The 21,457-nt window shown below is 34.6% G+C and overlaps 1 protein-coding gene across 3 annotated transcripts in view; it reads right to left on the bottom strand.

The window, feature by feature from the left end:
• CSMD3 (CUB and Sushi multiple domains 3) overlaps positions 1 to 21,457 on the bottom strand; it is a 732,271-nt gene that overhangs the window by 226,853 nt on the left and 483,961 nt on the right. For all 3 annotated transcript variants that reach the window (XM_074897604.1, XM_074897605.1, XM_074897607.1), the window contains 4 exons: positions 21,057 to 21,213; positions 16,744 to 16,935; positions 13,016 to 13,142; positions 12,010 to 12,212 (listed from right to left, as the gene is read on the bottom strand). In XM_074897604.1, coding sequence (XP_074753705.1) covers positions 12,010 to 12,212; positions 13,016 to 13,142; positions 16,744 to 16,935; positions 21,057 to 21,213 — 679 coding nt within the window. The remainder of the gene's footprint in view (positions 1 to 12,009; positions 12,213 to 13,015; positions 13,143 to 16,743; positions 16,936 to 21,056; positions 21,214 to 21,457) is intronic.

Raw genomic sequence — 21,457 nt, 5'->3', positions numbered from 1 at the left:
GGTCCAAAGGTTTCTGATAGTTCATAAGCCCAGACAATTTGATATGTGTTTGTAATGTCCTAAGATGACAGCTCCATTTTCATGCAGGAAAGATACTTTGAAACATGGTATTAAAAGTGTGACAAGGCACTAATAGACTCCACTGATGCTGAGATCAATATAATAAATATCTTGGGATTTCTTGCTGTTAACAGTGATTTCTAAATTTAGTTTTCTATTGAATGCCAAGTCTGATATCAGTAAAAAGTCTGAATCCCAGCCCTGAGACAACATTACTTATTCTTTTAGATTAATTTATGCATGTTTTCTGGAGAGAAAAAAAAAGGGGAATTTTATTTGTTTGTTTTAGAAATAGGGGGGAAAAAAAAAAAAACAACTTTTTTTTTTTTTTTTTCCTCCACAGAGCACAGAATCAGGGTGGAAGCACTAAGCCTTCCAAATTTCAAGCTCTTCAAAACACACAGCATATATATTAAAAAAAAAACAAAAAACAAACAAACAAAAAAAACAAACCACAAAAAACAACTTACTTAAAAAACCTTGTTCTTCTAAACTACTATCACTTTAAATAAAGGCTTTCTATGGATGTTGATCTTTCAAACTTGTATCAGTCTGAACCAGTCCTGACAGACCGCACCTTCAAAATTCAAACTGTCCCAGACTCCACTTTAACCATACGGACACTGCATCTCTAATAGTGTTCAACAACCAGGTCAGCCTGGTATTTTCTATCTCAAATACAACCTTCTATAAATTTTTTCCTGAAAAAGAAAGAATAAAATATCTACACTGTTTTTATTGAGTCTTCTACCACCATAGTACTGATAAGAATTTTTTTTGGTCTATTTTAAATTTCTGTTTCTGCTATAGATTTAACAGATATTGAGGAGCATAGCCATTAAAATTCTTAAGTAAATTCTAACCACAGACTCAGCTGGTTGATTTTGTATGACTTCATAGATTCTATTTAAGTTTGTCAGTTATTGTTTGAAGATTAAAATGGGAAAATATTAAGAATAAAGCACAAAATCAGAATTTCATCGGGACAATGCATCCTTTCAACAAAAAGAGTAACTTTTTTTCACAATCAAGGTTTTCTAGGTTGTCTAGGAAAGCTCTCTGTTTACTTAACTCATAGCTACATCTTCTTAGGCACTTAAATTTGAGTTTCATTCCTCTCAGGTTCTGCAACAGTAAACAAGTTAGGAGGTGTAAGCTAGGTCAAGTTTATTTTACATGGGAAAAAACAACCAACCAACCAAAAAAGCCCATAACAAAAAACTCAAACAAAAAAAAAACCAAAGCCAGAGAAATTAGTAAACTGGGGTAGACCACAGTTCAAATCTCTCCTAACTGGAAACAGAAGATAGAATACGTATTGATGTGGCTTCTCATAGAACTTCCTGAGTAGTTCAAGAGTCAGTAGCTCAAAGAATGTAAACCTGGGCTTAGCTGCAGATTCAAATAATCCTTAAGTAATCTAAAAGAAATAAAAGCTTGGTAAGAAAATAGCTAAATCATCTGTTTAAGTTTCAGTTGCAGATATTCCAAGAAGACCAGACAACAGACAAAATTCTTGAATGAATTTCTTGAAGAAGAGAAGGTCCATGTGGAATGTCTAGAGATGAGACAGCAGGTTGTTTTGCTTCTCATGTTGAGAGAAGTCAAGGACTGTGAGAGATGATGGAGCAATAAGTACTGAGGATTATCAATAGCAGCTACTAGATCACACATTCCATAACCTTCTCAGAGCAGCAGCAGCAAACACCTTGACAATCCAGGGCTCTGGCACAGCCAACAGGTCATTTGCTGTCCAAAGCCATAGGAATGATTGGTACTTATCTTACAGATAGCAAGGCCCATTTCTACCATCTCTCTACAACTCTCAGTGATACTTTCTGAGTCTTATTTCCCTCTTACATTAAGCACTGACCAAATGCATCCCAGCACCAAGCCTGGTACCACACATGAGAACAGGAAACAGATAACTGAAGAAGGGTTATACACTGGAACAGGAGTGGTAACACTCTTTTCCCCAGTCGCCCTCCACAGGCATTTCCTGGCTGCCTCTGAACTCACAGGGGCTGCAGCTTGTGATACTTGTGTACTTGTCTTTTTAAACATGTAACTGTCAAACGTAGGCTGTGTGCATGCTATTGTCAAAAGAAGGGTTAAGTCAAGTAAATTGTTCTGTCCTGAAAGTTCACTAAGTAAGTTACAGATTTCTTGTGAATTTGTGCAGCTGTGTAGTCCATCAGTGGGGATTTGTCTTTGCTGTCCCCAGGCTCACAGAAACAGGCGAGCCATAACTTGTAAAGTTGCATGAAAAGATGCATGCTGGAGACTGCGGCAAGGTCCTTTACAAGCTAATGGCTTTTTATTTTTTTTTTTTTTTTCCCTTTTCTTTCCCCGTTTCCAATTATATGACAAATAATATTCCCATTTTGGTAATACTGTCCTAATAATAAATAACCTGTAATGTCTTTGTGAGGTTATTTTCTTAAACATTGCATTACACTGCATTATATGTGGGCGCATGCACAGGTTCATGCATCCACACCCACACATAAATTGAGTACAAAGTTTTCTGGGAGATCCTAACCTGCAAAAAAAGTATTAAAGATGACCCTGACCAAAAATCTTTAAGACAATTATTATAAAAAATATAGAAAGTAAAACCATGCCTGGTAACCTTCATAACATACTATGCTCATTTGACAAGTGAGAAAAATGAGGGATTTCGGGGAAATCTACCCTCTGAAAACAACTACTAAATCAGGCAATAGAATCCAGGGATATGACTGGCTTGCAGCCCATCCAGGAGCAAAGCTCCCTACAGCATAGGGCAGAAAGGTGTGTACAGGAGTCAAGCTCCCCACAGCGGAGGCCCAAGGGGTCCGTCCGCAGGGCTGGAGACCAGCACTCCCACAGCATTGCTCAGGAGCATTGTACTGAGCTGAAATGGGGCTCCTGGGTAAGGGGATTCCCAGCTGAAGATACTCAGGGCCAGTAAGGCCAGTTTAGTGCACTCAAGACCCTGACATATGGAAAGATTATTTTAAGAAACTTTGAAAGAAAACATAAAGCAAGTCAGTTTTAAAAATATGGAAAAAGCTCATTTTAAAACAATGTTTTACTGCATTGTCTGCTCATAGAAAGACAAATAATTAAATTTCTATGCATAGAGTTTGTTTCAAGGATCTTAGCTATCAAAACACTTTATTTTAATAATTTTATTTGACATGTAGGAGACATTAATCATTTGGGAAAAAAAAAAAAAAAAAAAAAAAAAACAAACACCAAAAAAACAGAACAAAAAAGTAAATTTGGACAGGGCCTTGAAAAAAGAAGAAAAAGATACATCTGTTTGGTTTGAGTTTGCATCTTTCTCCTGCCACATATTCATGTTTGATTAGTTATAAACCCATATATATATTTGGTGTATACTGGAGCCCATTAAGAAATTCACTCCATATATATTTTAATCAGTGTAGATTCACCTGTTAGATTTTCCAAGAAGGCTCAACAATAGAGGTAGTTCTGATAGACATCTCAGGTTCATGGTTACTGTAGATGCCAAGTCCCATGTTATTAAATATTCATCACACTGCTTTTGTTTTGCATTGCATATGATCTTTATGAAACCTGGAGATTTATACTTCTGTGTTTCCAACAGCAATGGTTTCTATGACCAGTAATGATAAGTTTTAGAACGCTTACCTGATAACTCAAGTTGGAAGACACAGACTTCTTGGCCAACTTCATACTTAAATATTATTTAATTGCTACTGTATTCAGAATTCATATCCAGGTTATTTTATGCATTATATGGATTACCAATCAAAAGTATTTAGTAGCAATTGTTAACTGAACTTGTTTTAAAAATGTTGTTTATCTTGTAACCTGTTATAGTCTCATATCTTCTTTTGTGGGGGGAACAGTGGAGATCAAGTTCTTTCCTAAGGGACTTTATCTGATTTTACTGTCAGATTTTAGTTCTTAGGGAGAGAACAGGCACAAGTTTAACAAGATAACCTAACTTTCTTTTTTCTTACTGTCTTTGTTGTTGTTGTCAGTTTAGCTTTGTTGTTAAAATGCATTTTATTAAAACTATCTGAAGTACTACACTGCTCTTATGTCTTATTGGACAACCTCATGAGCTATCTTCAGTTCTGAACATCTATTATTCCTTAAGCATTTTCACATAGCTTTGGCACTGAGCATGAAACCCAGCCCCAAATAAATTGACATATGGTTTCAGATAATTGCTGGATCTCAGCAGAAAATGGATACTGTGACAATATGTAATCATGCAGGCCATGCATTCCATCAGGGGAGAAGTGTTTTGAAAAAAAAAAAATAATCTTAATTTCATTTAGATTTGGAGTTTTGGGTATTTTGGAACTATACATTTAAGCTTTTTATACCAGATCTATTCCTATTTTAGATGGCATATTTCTTTATGTGTGTATATGAATATATGGAGACAGAAATAGCTTCTCAGAAAGAAGCAATCAACAGGATCTTGGACCACACACAAAGGCTACTTGTGCATTGAATAATGGCACAAATGGTCACACGGTTTTTAATACCATTTCCACTGAAAAGATAATTAAGATTATCTGAGTGAAAATACATCTGTTTATATTTGATTCTTTACAGAATAGCGTGAAACCTGTTCTGTTGCAACTGTTAAGGATACAATTGTGCAAGAGAGAACAGCACTGCTGTTTACCTCGTCCTTAATTTTGCACTTTGGGTGAGCTGAAATCTTCTGAAAAGAGGAGGAGATTGCTCCTATCTTAGAAGTAAAATTTTGTATTTTCTCGTTTAGTATCACAGATTGTATATAAGCATTATAGCCTTACAGTTTTGAAACTCTATTAATATTTTAGGAGTTCCTAAAGATAGGGCCAAATTTGGAGCTCCTGAGACCTGGTAAAGAAAGAAGGTGTTTAATCTGTCTGAAGTATTCAGCTATCCTTGACTTTTTGCTTTGATGATTTTTTTGTACTATAATTGAAAAGCTTAGCATTAATACAGAGTTGGCCTCATTATTTGGTAACATTCCATCTGTACAATTGAATGCCATTACTCTGATCTTTGTTAAGATAAATAAAACATTTGACTTAGGAAAGCATTTTACTATGGTCACTTGCAAAAAGTTACAGAACACTGTCAGAAAACAGCTTCTGTGTTATTTAGTCTCATTACACAGATTACACCTTCCCAACACAACAGTAAGAATGTAAAGAACTGATTCTTATTTTCTTTTTCTTCTGCAAGGTTTTCAGCCTCCTGTATGTAAATGAATCGTATCTCAGACCACATGTCTGAGTATGGTATGTAACTGAAGTTACCAGTCCACAAATCATTTTTTTTCCACAGTCATATATAAAAGACTGACTGATGAGCATTCCTTCAGTCAAATGTCTGCTAGATCTGTACTTTATTAAATCAGGCAGCTTATTGGAACACTTTTAAGAAAGAAAGCAATATTTATATGGCAATAAAATAGTAACAAAAATCTCCCTTTAATTTAACTATGTTACAAAACACCCAGCCCTAGCCAGGAATGGAGTAAAAGGGAAAGTAGGAATAGACAATGAGCTAACAAACTTGAAGTAACTTCCGTGTTAAGAACTCTTCTCAAATCTGAAGTAAGGAGATGTATATGGGATGTAAAAATCCATATACAGAATTTGAAAGAATTATGGCCTGAGAAAGAGGGTCTGGATTCCACTAGTGAAAGCTTTCCAAAAGGCCATGAGATTAGTTACAGAACATGAAAAAGTATCACTGATCAAGTGTAAATTTAGTTTGATATGCTTTCAAGGATTTTCACTTATATATTTTGGCCATTCTCCCACAATATTACTTCTCTCTAGATACATTTTTGCGATATGTTCATTCCATTATAAGTTATCAATAAAACTTCAAAAATGCCTTACTTTCTTATCGTATGGATTACATACAATAGAAAACATACTTGAATTACACTCACTAACAGTGAGATATACATACTGAGAGGAGGATAAGACCTTGGAGAAACAGAAGATAAATCTCCAAATAGCTGTCCCTCCTGTACATTTATCCATTCTACTGTAATAGGAGTGTAGAAAAAGGATAACAGCCCTAAAAATGTATCTTCACTTGGAAGAAAGCCCATCATATCTCTTTGTGTGCATGTGTGTGCATTTATGCATGTGTCTGTGTATATAAAGGATGGAACATGAATCATAAAAGAAACTGCTGATACTGAAAACAAGAAACAGAAAATCCATCTGCAAAGTAGCATTAGTGCAATACCAGAATTTATCAGTGAAAACAGAGGGCAGAATAACTATGGCATCTTATTTTTTTACCACTGAAAAATGGTTTGCCCGGTCATATGATTGTCAGTTCCATGCTGTTTTCTTCTATGTATGTTACCAAATACTTCACAAGATACCTTTTTGGAGAATACTACAAAACCAGCTCAACATTATTCTCCTACGTACAAAACATATTGTAAGAACACTTCGTATCATCAGAATAATTCCTGTAAACCTCAGCTGAAGAATTTGCCAGTTGCACTGAAGTTTGTAATTCTATGCAAGACTGCAAAAAAGGACTGCTGAATAACCAATGTAGTACATGAATGCAGAGACTAATTTTCAGGGTGAAATCTCCACAGGACAAGTGGTTGGAGAGGTTTTTCTTCATACATAGAAGACAAAAAGTAGCAAGCCCTGGTCCCATGCAGTTTTGCTCACTTATTGGAAATGCAACGAAGGGAAAGCTTCACTGAGATTCTACTCCTTATCTGGTCAATCAAGGCACATAATTTCAGTCCCAAAGGAGCCTAAAGAGTCAAACAGCATTATTAAGCAGAGGTTACTATTTGATGATCAGGCTTCCTTATCCCCTCATTCTCTGATTTGGTACTGTGACTAAAGTCATACAGCTGGGTATGTGGATACAGACCAAATCGTAATGCCCTTCTATTGATGCCACAGCTGTTAGGAAGACAAAATAGCATAACCCATATACTTTTGTCTATATTTTTTACTGACTAATACAAAATGGAAAATAATATACATTCTATTAAATCTTCAAAGAATCTTAGCTGAAATAGTTTCAAATATTTGTACAAATGTACTACTATAGAGACTTTTGACTGGTTTGTGCACTATTTCAATCAATAGTTAACTTTAAAGAATTTAGTCAGAGGTTGGACTAATCAAAGAGAAAAAATTTATGATAAAAGTTAAAGAGAAATTTTTCTGAAATAGAAAACTAGTTTCATTTATAACATTATGATTCCAAATAAAGACTTTTTTTTCTCTTCCAAATTTAGTGTTATAGAAAATTATAAAGATCTGCAATGGCTTTTGTTTGGGGATGAAATGACCCACCAAAATTACAAATTTTATCTGAGAAACCTGAAGTACAGTGTTCAATTTTTTATTGCTTTAACTGAAAACATACGAGCAGATTTTTCAGATTCAAAGAATAGATTCACACATAGGAAACTGAAATATGAACTTAAAACGTTAATCTGAGACACATGATGTTCCCAATTAGGAGCCAAATCAGCTTGAGCTCTCTGAAATGCCATGTCACAAGTCAGACAAAGTCTATTTTAATTCTTCATCTATAAATTTAGGGCAAGTGAGTAGGCTTTGCATTGATGTAAGTCACAAGGGTTTGACAAAACTATGTTGCATGGGGTTTAAATTAAGGAAGTTCCATCTTCAATATAATTAAAATAAGTAATTTTTACAGTAACATGACCAAGAGGATTACTTATTTGTTTATAATTTTAAAAGAATTTACAGATTAACCTGTTTCTTTCAATAAATCCTTTCTGCTTTCATCTATCCATACCATAAATCCAGGTCTCTAGCTACAAGCCATTATTAAGGCATTTCACATAGAAGTAATAACTCATCATATTTGCCTGCATAAAATATACATACCTCCCTTGACTTGCTGGCCACACTTCTCTTGGTGCCGCCCAGGATACAGTGGTTTTTCTGGGCTGTGAGCACCCATTGCTGGCTCATAGTCAGTTTTTCATCCCCTAATACCCCCAAGTCCTTCTCTGCATAGCTGCTCTCACTAAGTTCAGTAGGATGTGATATTACACACTTCACCCATATTAAAGAGACTAAAAAGTTTTTTTAAGCACACACTATTATCACCAAATTTTTTGCACTTTAATGCTCTCGCTGAACTTTTTTCTGTTGTCTGTCTTTTCCTCTCTTGACTACTACTTTCACTTAGTGACATGAAGCAATGTTAGCAGAACAAAATTTTTCATTATGCTTAATACTTCTGTCTGACCCTGACATATACTGCTTATGTCTCTGGCAAATACGTTGCTGTTCCCTTCTCTTTATCCTTCACTTTTCTTGAAGGTCTAATTTCCTATTTTGTGCAGAATTTACTAACCAAATGGATTTACTGCTGATTTCATTAGTGTTTTTCTAGTATGTATTGGGCTCTTCATGCTCTGTCTGACAGTTCAGAGAAAATATTCTGTAACAGGTACTTTTTATTTGCATAGTGCTTGTGGCCTGTTGTCAACCTTTCACTCTTATTTAAGGGAAGACCTGTGGCACCAGTTCTTTAGCTACATTATTCAATCTTTCCATCCCATTTAAACATGTTCCAAAATCCTGATATTGCAATCCTACTGGTGAATCCCCACAGATTCTTATTTGTCTTTTACACATATATGCAGAGTTTTGAGATATTCTGTATTACACATCATTTTGTACTTTTTTTTTTTTTTTCTTTTTCAGGCTTTGTGGGCTCTTCTTTCTATTGTATTCCTTCACCATCATCTAAAAGGAGACCACAGAAACTGAGAAATTTTAAAGTTTATGTGAAGAGATTCCATAATCGTGGTTTGCAGATATCCAGCAAGAAAATTAGACACTACACATCAAAGACAGTACTAGACCAAAGGTCTGTTCCACTTAGTGATGAGAAGTGACATCAACGAGTCATTTTTGTTTACATTAGTAGTACCTTAGTAGTCCTAGATACATGATGGTGGTGGAAAGTACAGAAGCATGAGCAGGCTGAGCTCCCTTATTTCATCCCAAATCCATCACTTTCTCTTCTCCTTCTCAGAGTAATGCACAATTGTACTAACTTAGAAAATTTATCCTTGTCAATCACAAAAAAGTCTGCAGTATTCCTTAGAAGTTCAGCATAAAATAAATACTTTTCTTCAAATTAATTACCTACAGAGATTATAAATGTAAAAATAATGGAAATAGTTCTGCTATTTCAGATTTTAAAAATCCCCTTTATTTTTCTTCCAAAAAAGGTAAGAAAACAAAAAGAAAGAAACAAAACAGACTAATTGAGGGCAAAAAAATTCTCATCTTTACGCTCTTCTTCCCATCCCTTAAATTTTACAAAATTATTAACAACTTTGATGCCATGGAAAGGATTATGTTGGGCAGCCCTGGAGAGAGATAATTTTAATAGTGCTGGCTGGAATACATAATACTTATTAAATTATAATTTTCTTTCTACTATTTTTATAAGATTTCAGATACTCTAGGCTTTCCCTCTCCCCACCCTTTAATTTGGTGAAGAATGCTATCTCACCTGTAATTTATGTTACCAGATAATTTTCTTTTTTTTTTTTTTTTGGGTATATATTGGATGATTTGTAAAGGAGTGAAATTCAAGTTATACCACATTATCAGTGGTGAACATTTTCACTCATTAAATAAATAGCAGATGCAGAACTGTGTATGAACAGTTGATAAAATGAGATCAAAAACTCTAAGGAACTGATAAACTTAATCCACTTTTTAGAAACAGATTTTTAGTTTAAAGATTAAGAAAATAATATAAAAATAATAAAGCATTCATGATCTTAAAAAGATTTGAACATAAAATGTCTGTTGTCATTGAATAACATTCCTCTTGAGGTAAAAGGGTCAATAATTCTGTTAAATACTCATACCCAATTTCATGAAATGGCAAGAGGAAAGTAGAAGCAGATACTTCCCCTGTGTGAGCTTTCTGTTTGTTAATTACACTGTAGGTAAAGTACACAGACACCATCTGTTTCACTCAGACATTATATACTCAAAGAAAGTATATGAAAGCTTGAAACAAAGTTGAACATCTTTCTCTTTCCTCTATCTTAAATATACTTCTTTCCTGGTTAGTAAAATAATATGTTGAAACAGCAACAATCTTAACATTACAAACAAACAAACAAACCCTCTGTGATGCTAACAAGGAATATATACCCAAACTGTGCAACATCAAGTATTTGAGAAGGATCACTATGATTTTGTGAACCTGGACTGAGAGTAAGAGAAATGCTGAGGCAGTAACAGTTCATGGATCCTTTTAAACTGTCATCATTAGATCTTGACAGACTGCAAGAGCATGGAGAATTAAATAAAATACCTCTCCTTTCAGATGAAACTCTAAAACGTCTTTTAGGTGAAGCACTGGAAGTGCATCAGTAGCTGCTTTATGGCTTTTGTCCTATGTCCCATCCGTTTTATCTTGCAAATTCATTCTTAGCATACATCAATCTCTTTTTCCACTCACCCTAAATGACTACCTGAATAAGTTCAGTGCATAATGCTCTCCCCATTCCCTTTTTGGCCTCGACATTAAGTAAAAGAGCAAATATGTGAGACTCTCCCAGACAAGCTCTGGAAGGGGGTAAAATTACAAAAATATCTTAGAGCAAAGGAATTAAAAACTGTATTCATGGCTTCAAAAACCAGCAGATGGAGCAGATGTACTCTTTCACTACACATTAAATACCTTTTACTTTGTCCTCTCATTCACATACTTCATTCTTCCTTCAAATCACTGTGCGCACACACATGTATTTATCACACACATAGAAAGAATGAGGGTAGGAGAAAACAAGGACTAATACAACTACCAAGAACAGGAAGCACAACAAGGTAAATAATATTTTCATTAAGAGTGTCTGTGTCAACCCATGTTAGAAACATTGCTATTGTTAAACATAATTACAATATTAGAACAGAACTTACTAATTTTGAAGAAAATAAATAGAAATTTCACTGCCCAGAAAAAAAACAAGGTCAAACTGGACCTCAGTCAAGGATTTGTTCTGTATCAGCATTAAAAATTCTAAAGGGATTTAACAATAGTTAAGTAATTGCTTAGATTTGTTACCATGCTGCTGTAATGAGATGAAATAGAGCTAGAAGGCAAAAGGGAGAAGGACACTGCTGTTCCTGTAGTGCTATTTCCCATTTCATCCTAAACAAGCGCAGCAGGAATGAAAACTCTGCACAGATGTCTCTGAAAGCAGAACCTCTTACTGATTAAAAAAGGATGGAGCCTTTAACATGCCTCCATCACCTCCTTTTCATAATTATGAACATTCTGGCACTGTCACAGCTGCCCTTGAAACAAAGCCAAACTAGCAAAGGACATGCGTTTTGTTTGGGTTTTTTGGTTGGTTGGTTTTGGTTTGGTTTTTTTTGTTTGTTTGTTTGGTTGGTTTTCTGGGGTTTTTTTAGATAAAAATACAGCTTTACAACCAACCTGTAAGTCTGAACCAATTCTTTCCCTAACAAAGTCAGAAACGTTTTCACTGATTTCAGTTGTTCCCAGTGTTCTGCCTGCACAACACTGGCTGTGTGAGTAGCTTCAAATATATTCCTTTTTGTCTTAGATGATGCACTGATATATTCCCTTCTGTGGCACAGTGCAATCTTGCCCATTAAAGATACCTGAAAGAGTGCTGAGTTTCTTCCCATCTTCAACACTTCAACTAGTTGAGGTTGGAGATTCTGACTAGTCTCAATTACTCAGTCTTCTGGGACTTACAATGTTTGCAATTAGAGTAGCAGTTGTCAACAAAGAGACTTTGTCTATGATATGTCTTGAAGTTGGGAGTTTTAAATCTTAAATTTTACCTCTTCTAGTTGCAAATTAACTCTCTCAAATTATCTGTGAGTGAATCACCTTATAAAAAAGTTAAATTCATCAACTTACTTGAAAACTGTATGGCAAATCCAGATTTGCTGATATAAAAATCTGTGTCAAACTGGATGGTTACTATGTTGAGTGTACTGTGAATGCCTTCAGGAACAAGGGATCCACTAATTTCCTTGAGTAGCATCTCATTCTCAGGTGGACCATCCCAAACTCGTAGAATGTCATGGGATGCCTCAGTATCAAAAGCAAGAAACTGGAGGCTGTAAGAATACCATGATTTTATCGTCAGCTTTCATATAACAACAAAACTAAATCAAGAAAGCAAATAAACTTTGATTTCCAAGGGTGATTTTTCATTACGTTTCACATCTATACCTTTGGATTCATAAAAGCCCAATACAGAAATGTATTTGAAATAAAAACTACCAATAATATTTGAATTTGCCTACCATGAAATAATATAGTACTCCAGCCATTCAAATAATCTAGAAGTATCCACGGAATCTTTTCAGAAAATAGTGTTGTTTTTCTCAATAATATTATGTATCACATTATCATGAAAACACATTAAATAGAGCTGTAAACTCATACGATATAGTGTGAATAGATGTCTAACTAAAATAACCACTGAACTCCAGGTTTTTTTAAAAATATAGTCTTCCACTAAATGGTTCTGCTGACCCCAACACTTTTCAGTTTTTACATATTCAATCTTATAACTTTTGCATTAAAATATCATTAATATTAAATATTTTAATCCAGATTTCCAGTTAAAAGTTCCAGTCTGTATATATTTTGCCTATATACAGTTATGAATAGGTTTAAATTTCATAAGCATTTCACAAAAATATAACCAATTTTAAAGTTTGATCTCCATCAGACAATGTTCATTGAAAAATAGTTTCAACACAAACCTACATATTCAAACTTAGAATGCTGAAAATACTGTCCTTGAGCTGCATCTTAAATTTTAAATTTTAAATAATTTTTTTCACCACTGTACAGGTTAAGACTTGGTTATTATATATTCAAAAAGTTCTGTTGTAAGATTTGCTTCCCGTACCTGACAATATTTCCTGGGTCTACTTCAATCACCCACATGCAACGCAGATTGTTGTCATAGGGAAAAGGATAGCCAGGCGACAAGATTCTTCCTGATGATTCTCCTTTGAAACGGCCTCCACATTCAGCTAATAAAGAACATTACATAACATGTAACTTTTAATTCATTACAGATGGTCTTCCAGCTAATCATCTGAGCAATCAATTTATACATCTACTCTCTTGCTGAGCAAGTAACACAACTAAACTGATAATGCCCTAAGATTGTAAAACTACATATAAGGACTTCAAATGCCTTGGGAAAGGAACCTGTAAATGTGGTTTTATTTGAATATGTTTGTATTTTCCTTTGGCATATATGTTTTTCCTAATAATTTAACACACCTTAATAATTAGAAAACAAGCCATTATATAATGAAAGGATCATGGATTGTTAAAAAACCCAACACACCAAGAACACCATGTCACCCTGAAGCAGTAGAATTAAATTAAAAAAACTAAATAAATAAGTACAAAATAAAATATATATTTTTAAAAAATAGATCATATATACTAAATAAAACCAGGCTATTCTGAGAGAAAATCAGCCTTTCACACTAGGAAAAAAGTTGTAAATCTTTGTCAAACCTTGCCCTTACAGTGAACCTATAGTATTTCTTAGAGGATAACAGATGGCAAATAGCTCCCTCTTAGATGGCCTCAGCCAGTTATTAGGCAAAACTGGGTATCTCATAATCTTAATACCTAATCTCTGAGAAAACCTGATTTTTTAAATGTAGATCATTGAGGCCTTTAAAGCTTTACCCTTTCACTTTCCTTCTTTTTAAAGTCCTTCTAATGCTTTCTCTCTTGTGAAGTGCAAAACCAAATTAATACTTTGATTAGATCTCTTGGTATAGCTAAAGTGTAGTTTTATTTTGATTAAACATCACCTAAAATATTTAGTTGAGAGATATATTACCTTATGATCTGTGAATTCCATGACAAAATATAATTGAAATGCTACACTTGATGGATTTTCTCACATAATAAAAGCAAATTTGCAGAGACAGGTGGCCTTTCATATCTTTTTAAGCATTTTGCCAATCTGTTAATCCCTAAATACTCTTAAAAAAAAATAAAAATCTTTCATAATTATTCAACTCAGAAGATAGCATAGTCCATTATTCTTCCAGTAGAGTAAGGATATAAATAGAGTACACTATAAAGAAAAAAATACTCACTGACACTCTGAATGAAATTTAAAATTAATTGCATTTCACCCAGGTACACTGATCAACTACAAGTTTATAATTTCTAATTTTCACAGAAGATAACTGGTTTACTTTTTTATTATGATTTTTGAACATTCCTTCTCTCTTTCCAGTGGCTTATTTCTGCCTCTCCAACAAGGTTTCAGCTCCCCAGTTTTTCTGATTGCTGAATCAGCTGTGCTGGTGGTGACTTCTCAGAAAGCAGCACCCTCTCAGTTTACAGGCAGGAGTAATAGAGTATTTCAAGAGTATTTCAAAGCATATGCAGTGATCCTTAATTAACATGAAAAACCAGAAGGTATGTGGAAGATCATTATTTACAACTGACATTCAAAAGCTTTTGATTTGTTAGGCTTGTCTATACAAAACCCTTATTTGTTTTAATTAAAATTATTTTAAAATCTATTTAGCCAAACCTATGCAATCCTCAGGTTAGGATGGATACTACCGGTGATACAGACAACAGCTTTACAGCTGTTTAGCTCTTCTCTGGATGCAAGTAACATGTTTTACTACTTGGCTATTAAGAAATACCCAATTGATATAAACAAAATCAATATAAATAATTTCTAAACTCACTTAAATGACACAATCTACATCCTTTTGTTTGCTTAATGAAGAGCAATACATACAAGTACATGGTATTCTGAACTGGATGGATAGGTAAGTAACCTCCCTGTAAACAGCAGAATAATAGATATGTTTTGAGTTAAATTAACTTAAAACTCAAGAAGCTTACACCAAAGATTAATTCACATTCTAAATAGATTCACCTATACAGAACATTTTGGAATAATTATAATGTAGTTTTCATAATGAGTCTGGTATCAGTGAAAAACCTAGGTGATTAATTTGTATAATTTTTTGAAAGATAGTGATTTGACTTGGATGGTTTACCAGTATTGGAACAAAAAAGTATATAAAACCTTGAGTATATGCAGTATATCATCACTTTTAATAGAGGTCCAGATTCAACTCTGGATTTCAGTATGTTGAAATTTTTTGTTCATTTATATCAGCTCTGAATATGGCTCACTTCCTAATACAGAGGTGGCCAACCTGTACCTTTTGAGCTGTATGCATCTGTTTTGGAGAGGAACTGCTGAATAATTAAATCCAGGGATCTTCCTCCAAACAGCCTCTGTCATGTAGGTAACACATGACAACAGAATTCAACTCCCATCAGTGAGCTATTCTAGTGACCCCCTTCCAGTAAACCATCTAGATTTGAATTATATTAGGGTTTGAAATGTGATAAAGTTGAAGCTCCCACAGTTAGTGTGCATAGTTCACAGTACCCAATCTAGATAATCAATAAAAAAAAGAAAGAATAACAAACATACTTACCTTGGTCTGTTTATAACCGAGAACTAACTCGTATAGGTATCTGAGTGTTACTACAGTGATACAACCTATAATTTTTAATCCTTATATTGGAACAAAAATTTGTTTTTCAAACTTTTAATTCCAACTTGCTGGGCACCTTCACATTTTATTTGATATTTGTGTTTCAACTTGCAGCATATGTTCTTTGTACACCTCCTACTTGCCACTGGCATGTTCCAACACCATGTTTTCCCCCTAATTCTTTGGCTTCATATATCCTAAATTATATGGAAATTAGTTAAGGCTTATCACAAATTTTGTACTTAAGCATTTATCCCCTAATTAGTCTAAGAGAGCTGTTCAGTTCTTATTTGTTGTATATTTTTCCTAAATGGGCTTTATGTCTTGATGAAGATATGCCAAAATATATTGTCTTCTGTTCAACTTAAATGTAGGCACAAAGTACATTTCACCCCTTGCTTCCCTTACTCATTCAATCCCAATTTTGTCTAAAAGGATATGAAAAAGGAAGAAAATTCCTAAAATATTTAAGCCTTGTCTTTTTTTTTATCAGGAATTGTCTGTAGATACCTGCACAACTTATAAAATTACCGTAATATTGTAATAAGTGTATCATATTGTGGTTTTCATCACATCAACATAACAGAAGCCAAGTGATGAATATACAATGTCTTTATCTCTTTGTATCTTTGTTATTTTAATTGATTTTGTAGTATTTATATGTAAATATATGAAAATTTTTCTAGCTTAATATTATTTATATAAAATTAGAAAAAAAGCAAAGAAAAAGAAAAACAAGTAGCTTTACAACCCCTAATAAAACATATATGCTCCCAGCTTTCTGAATAAGCTTTTAATGTTGACTATTTGATGATAATAACCAGATTTTAATGTATTAGGAATTTCAATATGCACAGATGTTTAGTAATTATAATCTTTTTTTTTGCCATAAGAAAATCAATACCACTCACATAGAATTAGACCTATGCAGACAGATCTGTAAATGTAAGTGTGAATAGATGTGTATAACACTTATCAGATTTCACACAAATCTAACAATCCTACATTATTTTTCTTTCTTATATTCAGATAATAGTTTAAGTAAATAAAAAATAAAAGAGTCTACTACCGATACATGATGGCAGAGGATAGTCCCATGCCCTTCTTTCTCCAGTCATACATTTTAAAAGGCTACTTCCATGGAGTGTGTAACCTGGATTGCATCCATAAATTATAGTGCTTCCAGCAAAATGGCCTTGGTCACTGATTTTATATCCAAACTGTGGCACACCAGGGTCCTCACAATGTGAAAGCTCAAAACCTGTGGTAGGAATAAAACATTGTAGTTACAAAATCAGATACATAGATTAATGAAATCAAGATTTTTTTGTTTTCCGGTGGAAATCAAGCATTTTCAGACTACATATAATGACATATTTAAGGTTTCTTCTCTGCTTTTAAACAGTCTAAGTAGGATGACTGTCTGTACTCCTCACTTAGAGCATACAAAATAAACTGTCATAACAACATTTTTCCTAAGAATTCAATTAAAGACTGAGAAGGAAATTCATTATCATTATCAATCAGTTCTGAAATTATATGATAAATTGTAGAATGGCAGTTACAGTGACTATCCATTTACTTTGATGACGATCTTGTTTGTGAATATACATTTAAAGGCTCATAAACAAAACTGCACAGCAGATTTGTTTGTTGTTACTGTGCACAGTAACACCAATGGCACAATAGCACCTATGGCACCAAAGAAATACTGTTATATTCATCAACCCCCACCATAATCCTGTGTTTCGTAGCTTGTAAATTTAAAAACTACACACAGGAAGCAGTGATAATGATGATATAAAGAATTCAAGAGAAACATTTTAGACCCTTTGGAGAATTAAGAGACATGGAACAAGAAGGAAACAAAATTACTTAAGCGTTATACAGAAACAGGGAAGCATGTTAACATTTGGGAAAACATAAACTGTAATTTGGTGGAAAGATTTTCTATTGGAAATAAGGTTTCTTTTATTAACTGAGAAGCAGCTTGAAACCTCACTTTGTTCAAAATCAAATGTATTTTACCAATATCATGCAGCTCAAACTGTTTATAGGTAAAAAAGGCACTTTGTGCCAGATTTATATTACTACTTGTAGGTGACATGGAAGCAGTTGATAAGTTTTTCATATCTGTATTGTTCAGAGCATTTGTCCATCTGGTCAAATGTTGGTAGCCTTTCACAATCTCTCCTCAGGTACTGAATCATTACTATCAATTGGTTGAAAAAATGGTCATTATTTTGTTTTACAGATCAAATGCTGCAGGTTGGATATGTCTGTTTGCTCACATAAGGAAAAAAAAAAAAATCAGTTAAATTATGTATCATTCCAGTTCTTCCTTCAGCTTATTTAAAGTCTCACTGAAAATAGCTCACCTCCTGAAGAGCCTCCACAACCTCCAAGCTGAAGTTTTGTCATTCCTAGCTAAGCTATTGTTTCCCAGTATGGACCATACCACAGAAGATCTAAAAGAGGCTAATGTGAGTCTCAAATGAAGAACCTTTTTTTAATATTGCCAGTTTTGATACTTATTGACCAGTTAGAATTTTCTGCCTTCTAAGAAAATTGTTGATCATACTGTGTGAAAGAAGTTAAAGCATATCATGATCTCTGAAACGTCCTCATGTCTGGATGCCCTGCTTACAGACACACCACCAAAGTAGTTTTTTTAACTGATCACTTCCCTCTTGAGAGTGAACTTCTAACCAGCCATCAACACAGTGCTGGTAGTTCTGGCACCAGGACCGAAGGGAAAATTGTATCCTTCTGGAAAAGCACCTCATAGCTAGAGGCATAGTGAAGGGGATCTAGAATGGCAGTAGTTAGATACTTTAGGCAACTGAAAGAGGATGAATCCTCACAAAGTGTCCCTGAAGACACAGAATGTTTCATTACATCTTGTGGGGATTTTGTTTAGTGCTTAAAAGCACCAGGGTAAGCCCATGGTAATCTCTGAAGGTTTCATTGTCTATGTAAAACGAGGATTAGCTGTCTTTCCCAAAATGGAAAATGGCCAATGGGTGATTATTAGTGGCACAAAATCTAGTTGTAGGCCAGTAACTAGTGATGTGCCCTAGGAGTCAATACAGGGTCCAATCCCATTCAACATCTTCATTAATGATCTGGGTGAAGGGGAAGAGTGTACCCTCAGCAAGTTTGATGATAACATGAAACTAGGAGGAGTGGCTGGTACACCAGAGGGTCATGCTGCCATCCAGATTGATCTCAACAGGCTGGAGAAACTGGCCTACATGAGCCCCAGAAAGTTCAACAAGGAGAAATGCAAAGTCCTGCAAATGGGGAGGAACAACCATATGCACCAGAATATGCTGGGGAACATCCAGTTGGAAAGCAGCTTTGCAGAAGTGTCCCTGGGAGTCCTGGTGGATGCCAAACTGAACATGAGACAGAAATGTACCCTTGCAGCAGAGAAGGCTAATGCTATCCTGGGCTGCATTAGGAGGCATGTTACCAGAAGGTCAACAGACATGATCCTTCCCCTCTATCCTAAGCACTGTTGAGGCCACATCTGGAGTACAGTGTTCAGTTCTGGTCTCCCCAGTACAAGAGAGATGTGGAGCTAATGAAGAGAGACAGTGAAGGGCCACTAAGATGATTAGAGGATGGGAGCATCTCTCCTAAAAGTTCAGAGCTGAGACTGTTCAGCAGGCTCGGGGGGATCTTATCCATGCATATAAATCTGAAGAGAGAATGTAAAGGAGATGGAGTCCATACAGTGCAGTGTTTTAGATTGACTAAACCATTGTTGATAACAGACCAGTGTTTCTACTATTGTCAAGCAGTACTTGAGCAGCATCAAGTTCTTCTCTGTTTCTCACTCTGCCCCTGCAGCAAGTAAGCTGGAAGTGGGCAAGAGACTGGAAGGGAACGCAACTGGGACAACTGACCACAGGTGATCAAAGAGATATTTCATGTCACGTAATGTCATGCTGAGCCATTCAGCTAGGGGACAGTCTTTCTAAAGGGGCTGTTCTGTTTCCCAGAGACTGGCTGGGCATTGGTCTGCTTGTGGGAAGTGATGAGTGACTGACTTTGCATCACTTTGTTTTTAATTTTCTCTTTCTTCCCTGTCCTTATTTTGATCTGTGGGTTTTTCTCAGTTGTTCTCTTCCAATTCTACAAATGTCTACAAAAGAAGATTCAGCACGGTTCAGGCTAATAAACTATTCAGGGTAGGAATGTGTGTTCTGCGAGAATGCCTGTCTCAAATGACAGGAAATGTTAATGATAAGGTTCAAGTGCTGGGCTTGGACGTACCTATATAAGTAAGAAAAATTAAATACCTTGACACTTACATAGTAACACAGCACTGGAAGGCTTATCCTTAATCATAGGGTATAGTCCTATGCTATCACAGACTAATACATAGAATAATTATGCAACTTTCACCTGAAAAATAATTACATACTCTTGTAGTATCTTGAAATATTTTCCTTTCATTCTGCTAGACTTATATTATTTTTATTAGAATTAGTTTTAAAAACATGATGGAGAGTTTTTGGAGCATAAGAACATTTTTTGAACAAGCGAAAATGATTGATTTAAGCACAGGAAGAAAAAAGGATTTGAGAAGCTACATTGCAGAATTACCTTATAATACTGTTCTGCTTGCTAAAAATTCAGTTTTATATAATAATTCAGTCACAAAAAATAATTATACACTAAAGAAATCATATACAGCACTTGTCAATAGACACGTGTAATAGTCATATACATTTTCAGAACTTGCCACTTGATAAAATAGATATGTATCATAATTTCCTGTATACCCTCTAGGCCAGAGAGCCGAAAAAATTTTTCCTCTTCTAATATTTATAGTTTAATTCTATCAGTCTACATATAGGTAAGAAGGCTTTTTTAGGAATTTCTTTTCAGTTTGGTTCCAAATTGTATTCTTCCAAACAATAATCCATGCTCAGAAATTGCTAGTCTAAGGCAAATTTGGTATCAGACACAAGTTTTAATGGAGAATGTATTTTACTTATTAATTATTTATATGAAACGATGGGGTTTGGTTACACTTTTAAAGTTACTTATATACTTAGATATTTTTATGTGCTAATACAATTAATTGAAAAAACTTCTTACCTTTTTCAAGACAGAAAAAAACTTCAAAATAACTCTAGGAAAAAGACAGTGGTTTAGGTATCAATCTATGCAAAGTACTGTCAAAGCAAGGTTTCAATATCCTACATGTTTTATATTTTTTGAGGTACAATTATGAAACTATATTATTTTGATGAGTGATTTGCTGATTTTATCATTATTTGTCTTTGACTGCCTTTTCATGTTATGAGCAAAGACTTTTCATTCATTTAAGATCATAAAACTATGACTACTGTTTTCTCAAATACTTACTGGTATACACAAGCTGAAAACCTTCATCAGTGCCCTCCATGTCGGAGTTAAATTCCAACCACAAATGATTTGAAGTACTACTTAGCGTCAGGCCTCTTAATGATGCCCCAGTATATGCACCCAACAGGTGAGCAGTGTTGTCTTTGCCGTCATAGATCTGTAAAACAAATGCAAGTTTTACAGTTATGAAGAAAAAAAATTAGGTGTTTGCTTTACAAGATAATTCTATACATCTCAATTAAGAGGGAGGACAGCTCTACCAAAGGATATTTATTGCTAGTCAACCTGAAGTATTCTTTGGATATGCTGTTTGCCTCTCTTGAGCTAAGTTGACTTAATTGTGGTGATTTTTCAAATGCACAATTTAAAATATGTCAGTTCCATTTTTGCATAACAGTGGA

Source organism: Athene noctua, chromosome 2 (genome assembly GCF_965140245.1).
Source record: "Athene noctua chromosome 2, bAthNoc1.hap1.1, whole genome shotgun sequence".
In the NCBI taxonomy this organism is placed as follows: Eukaryota; Metazoa; Chordata; class Aves; order Strigiformes; family Strigidae; genus Athene; species Athene noctua.
This window is presented reverse-complemented; position numbering and strand designations above follow the sequence as displayed.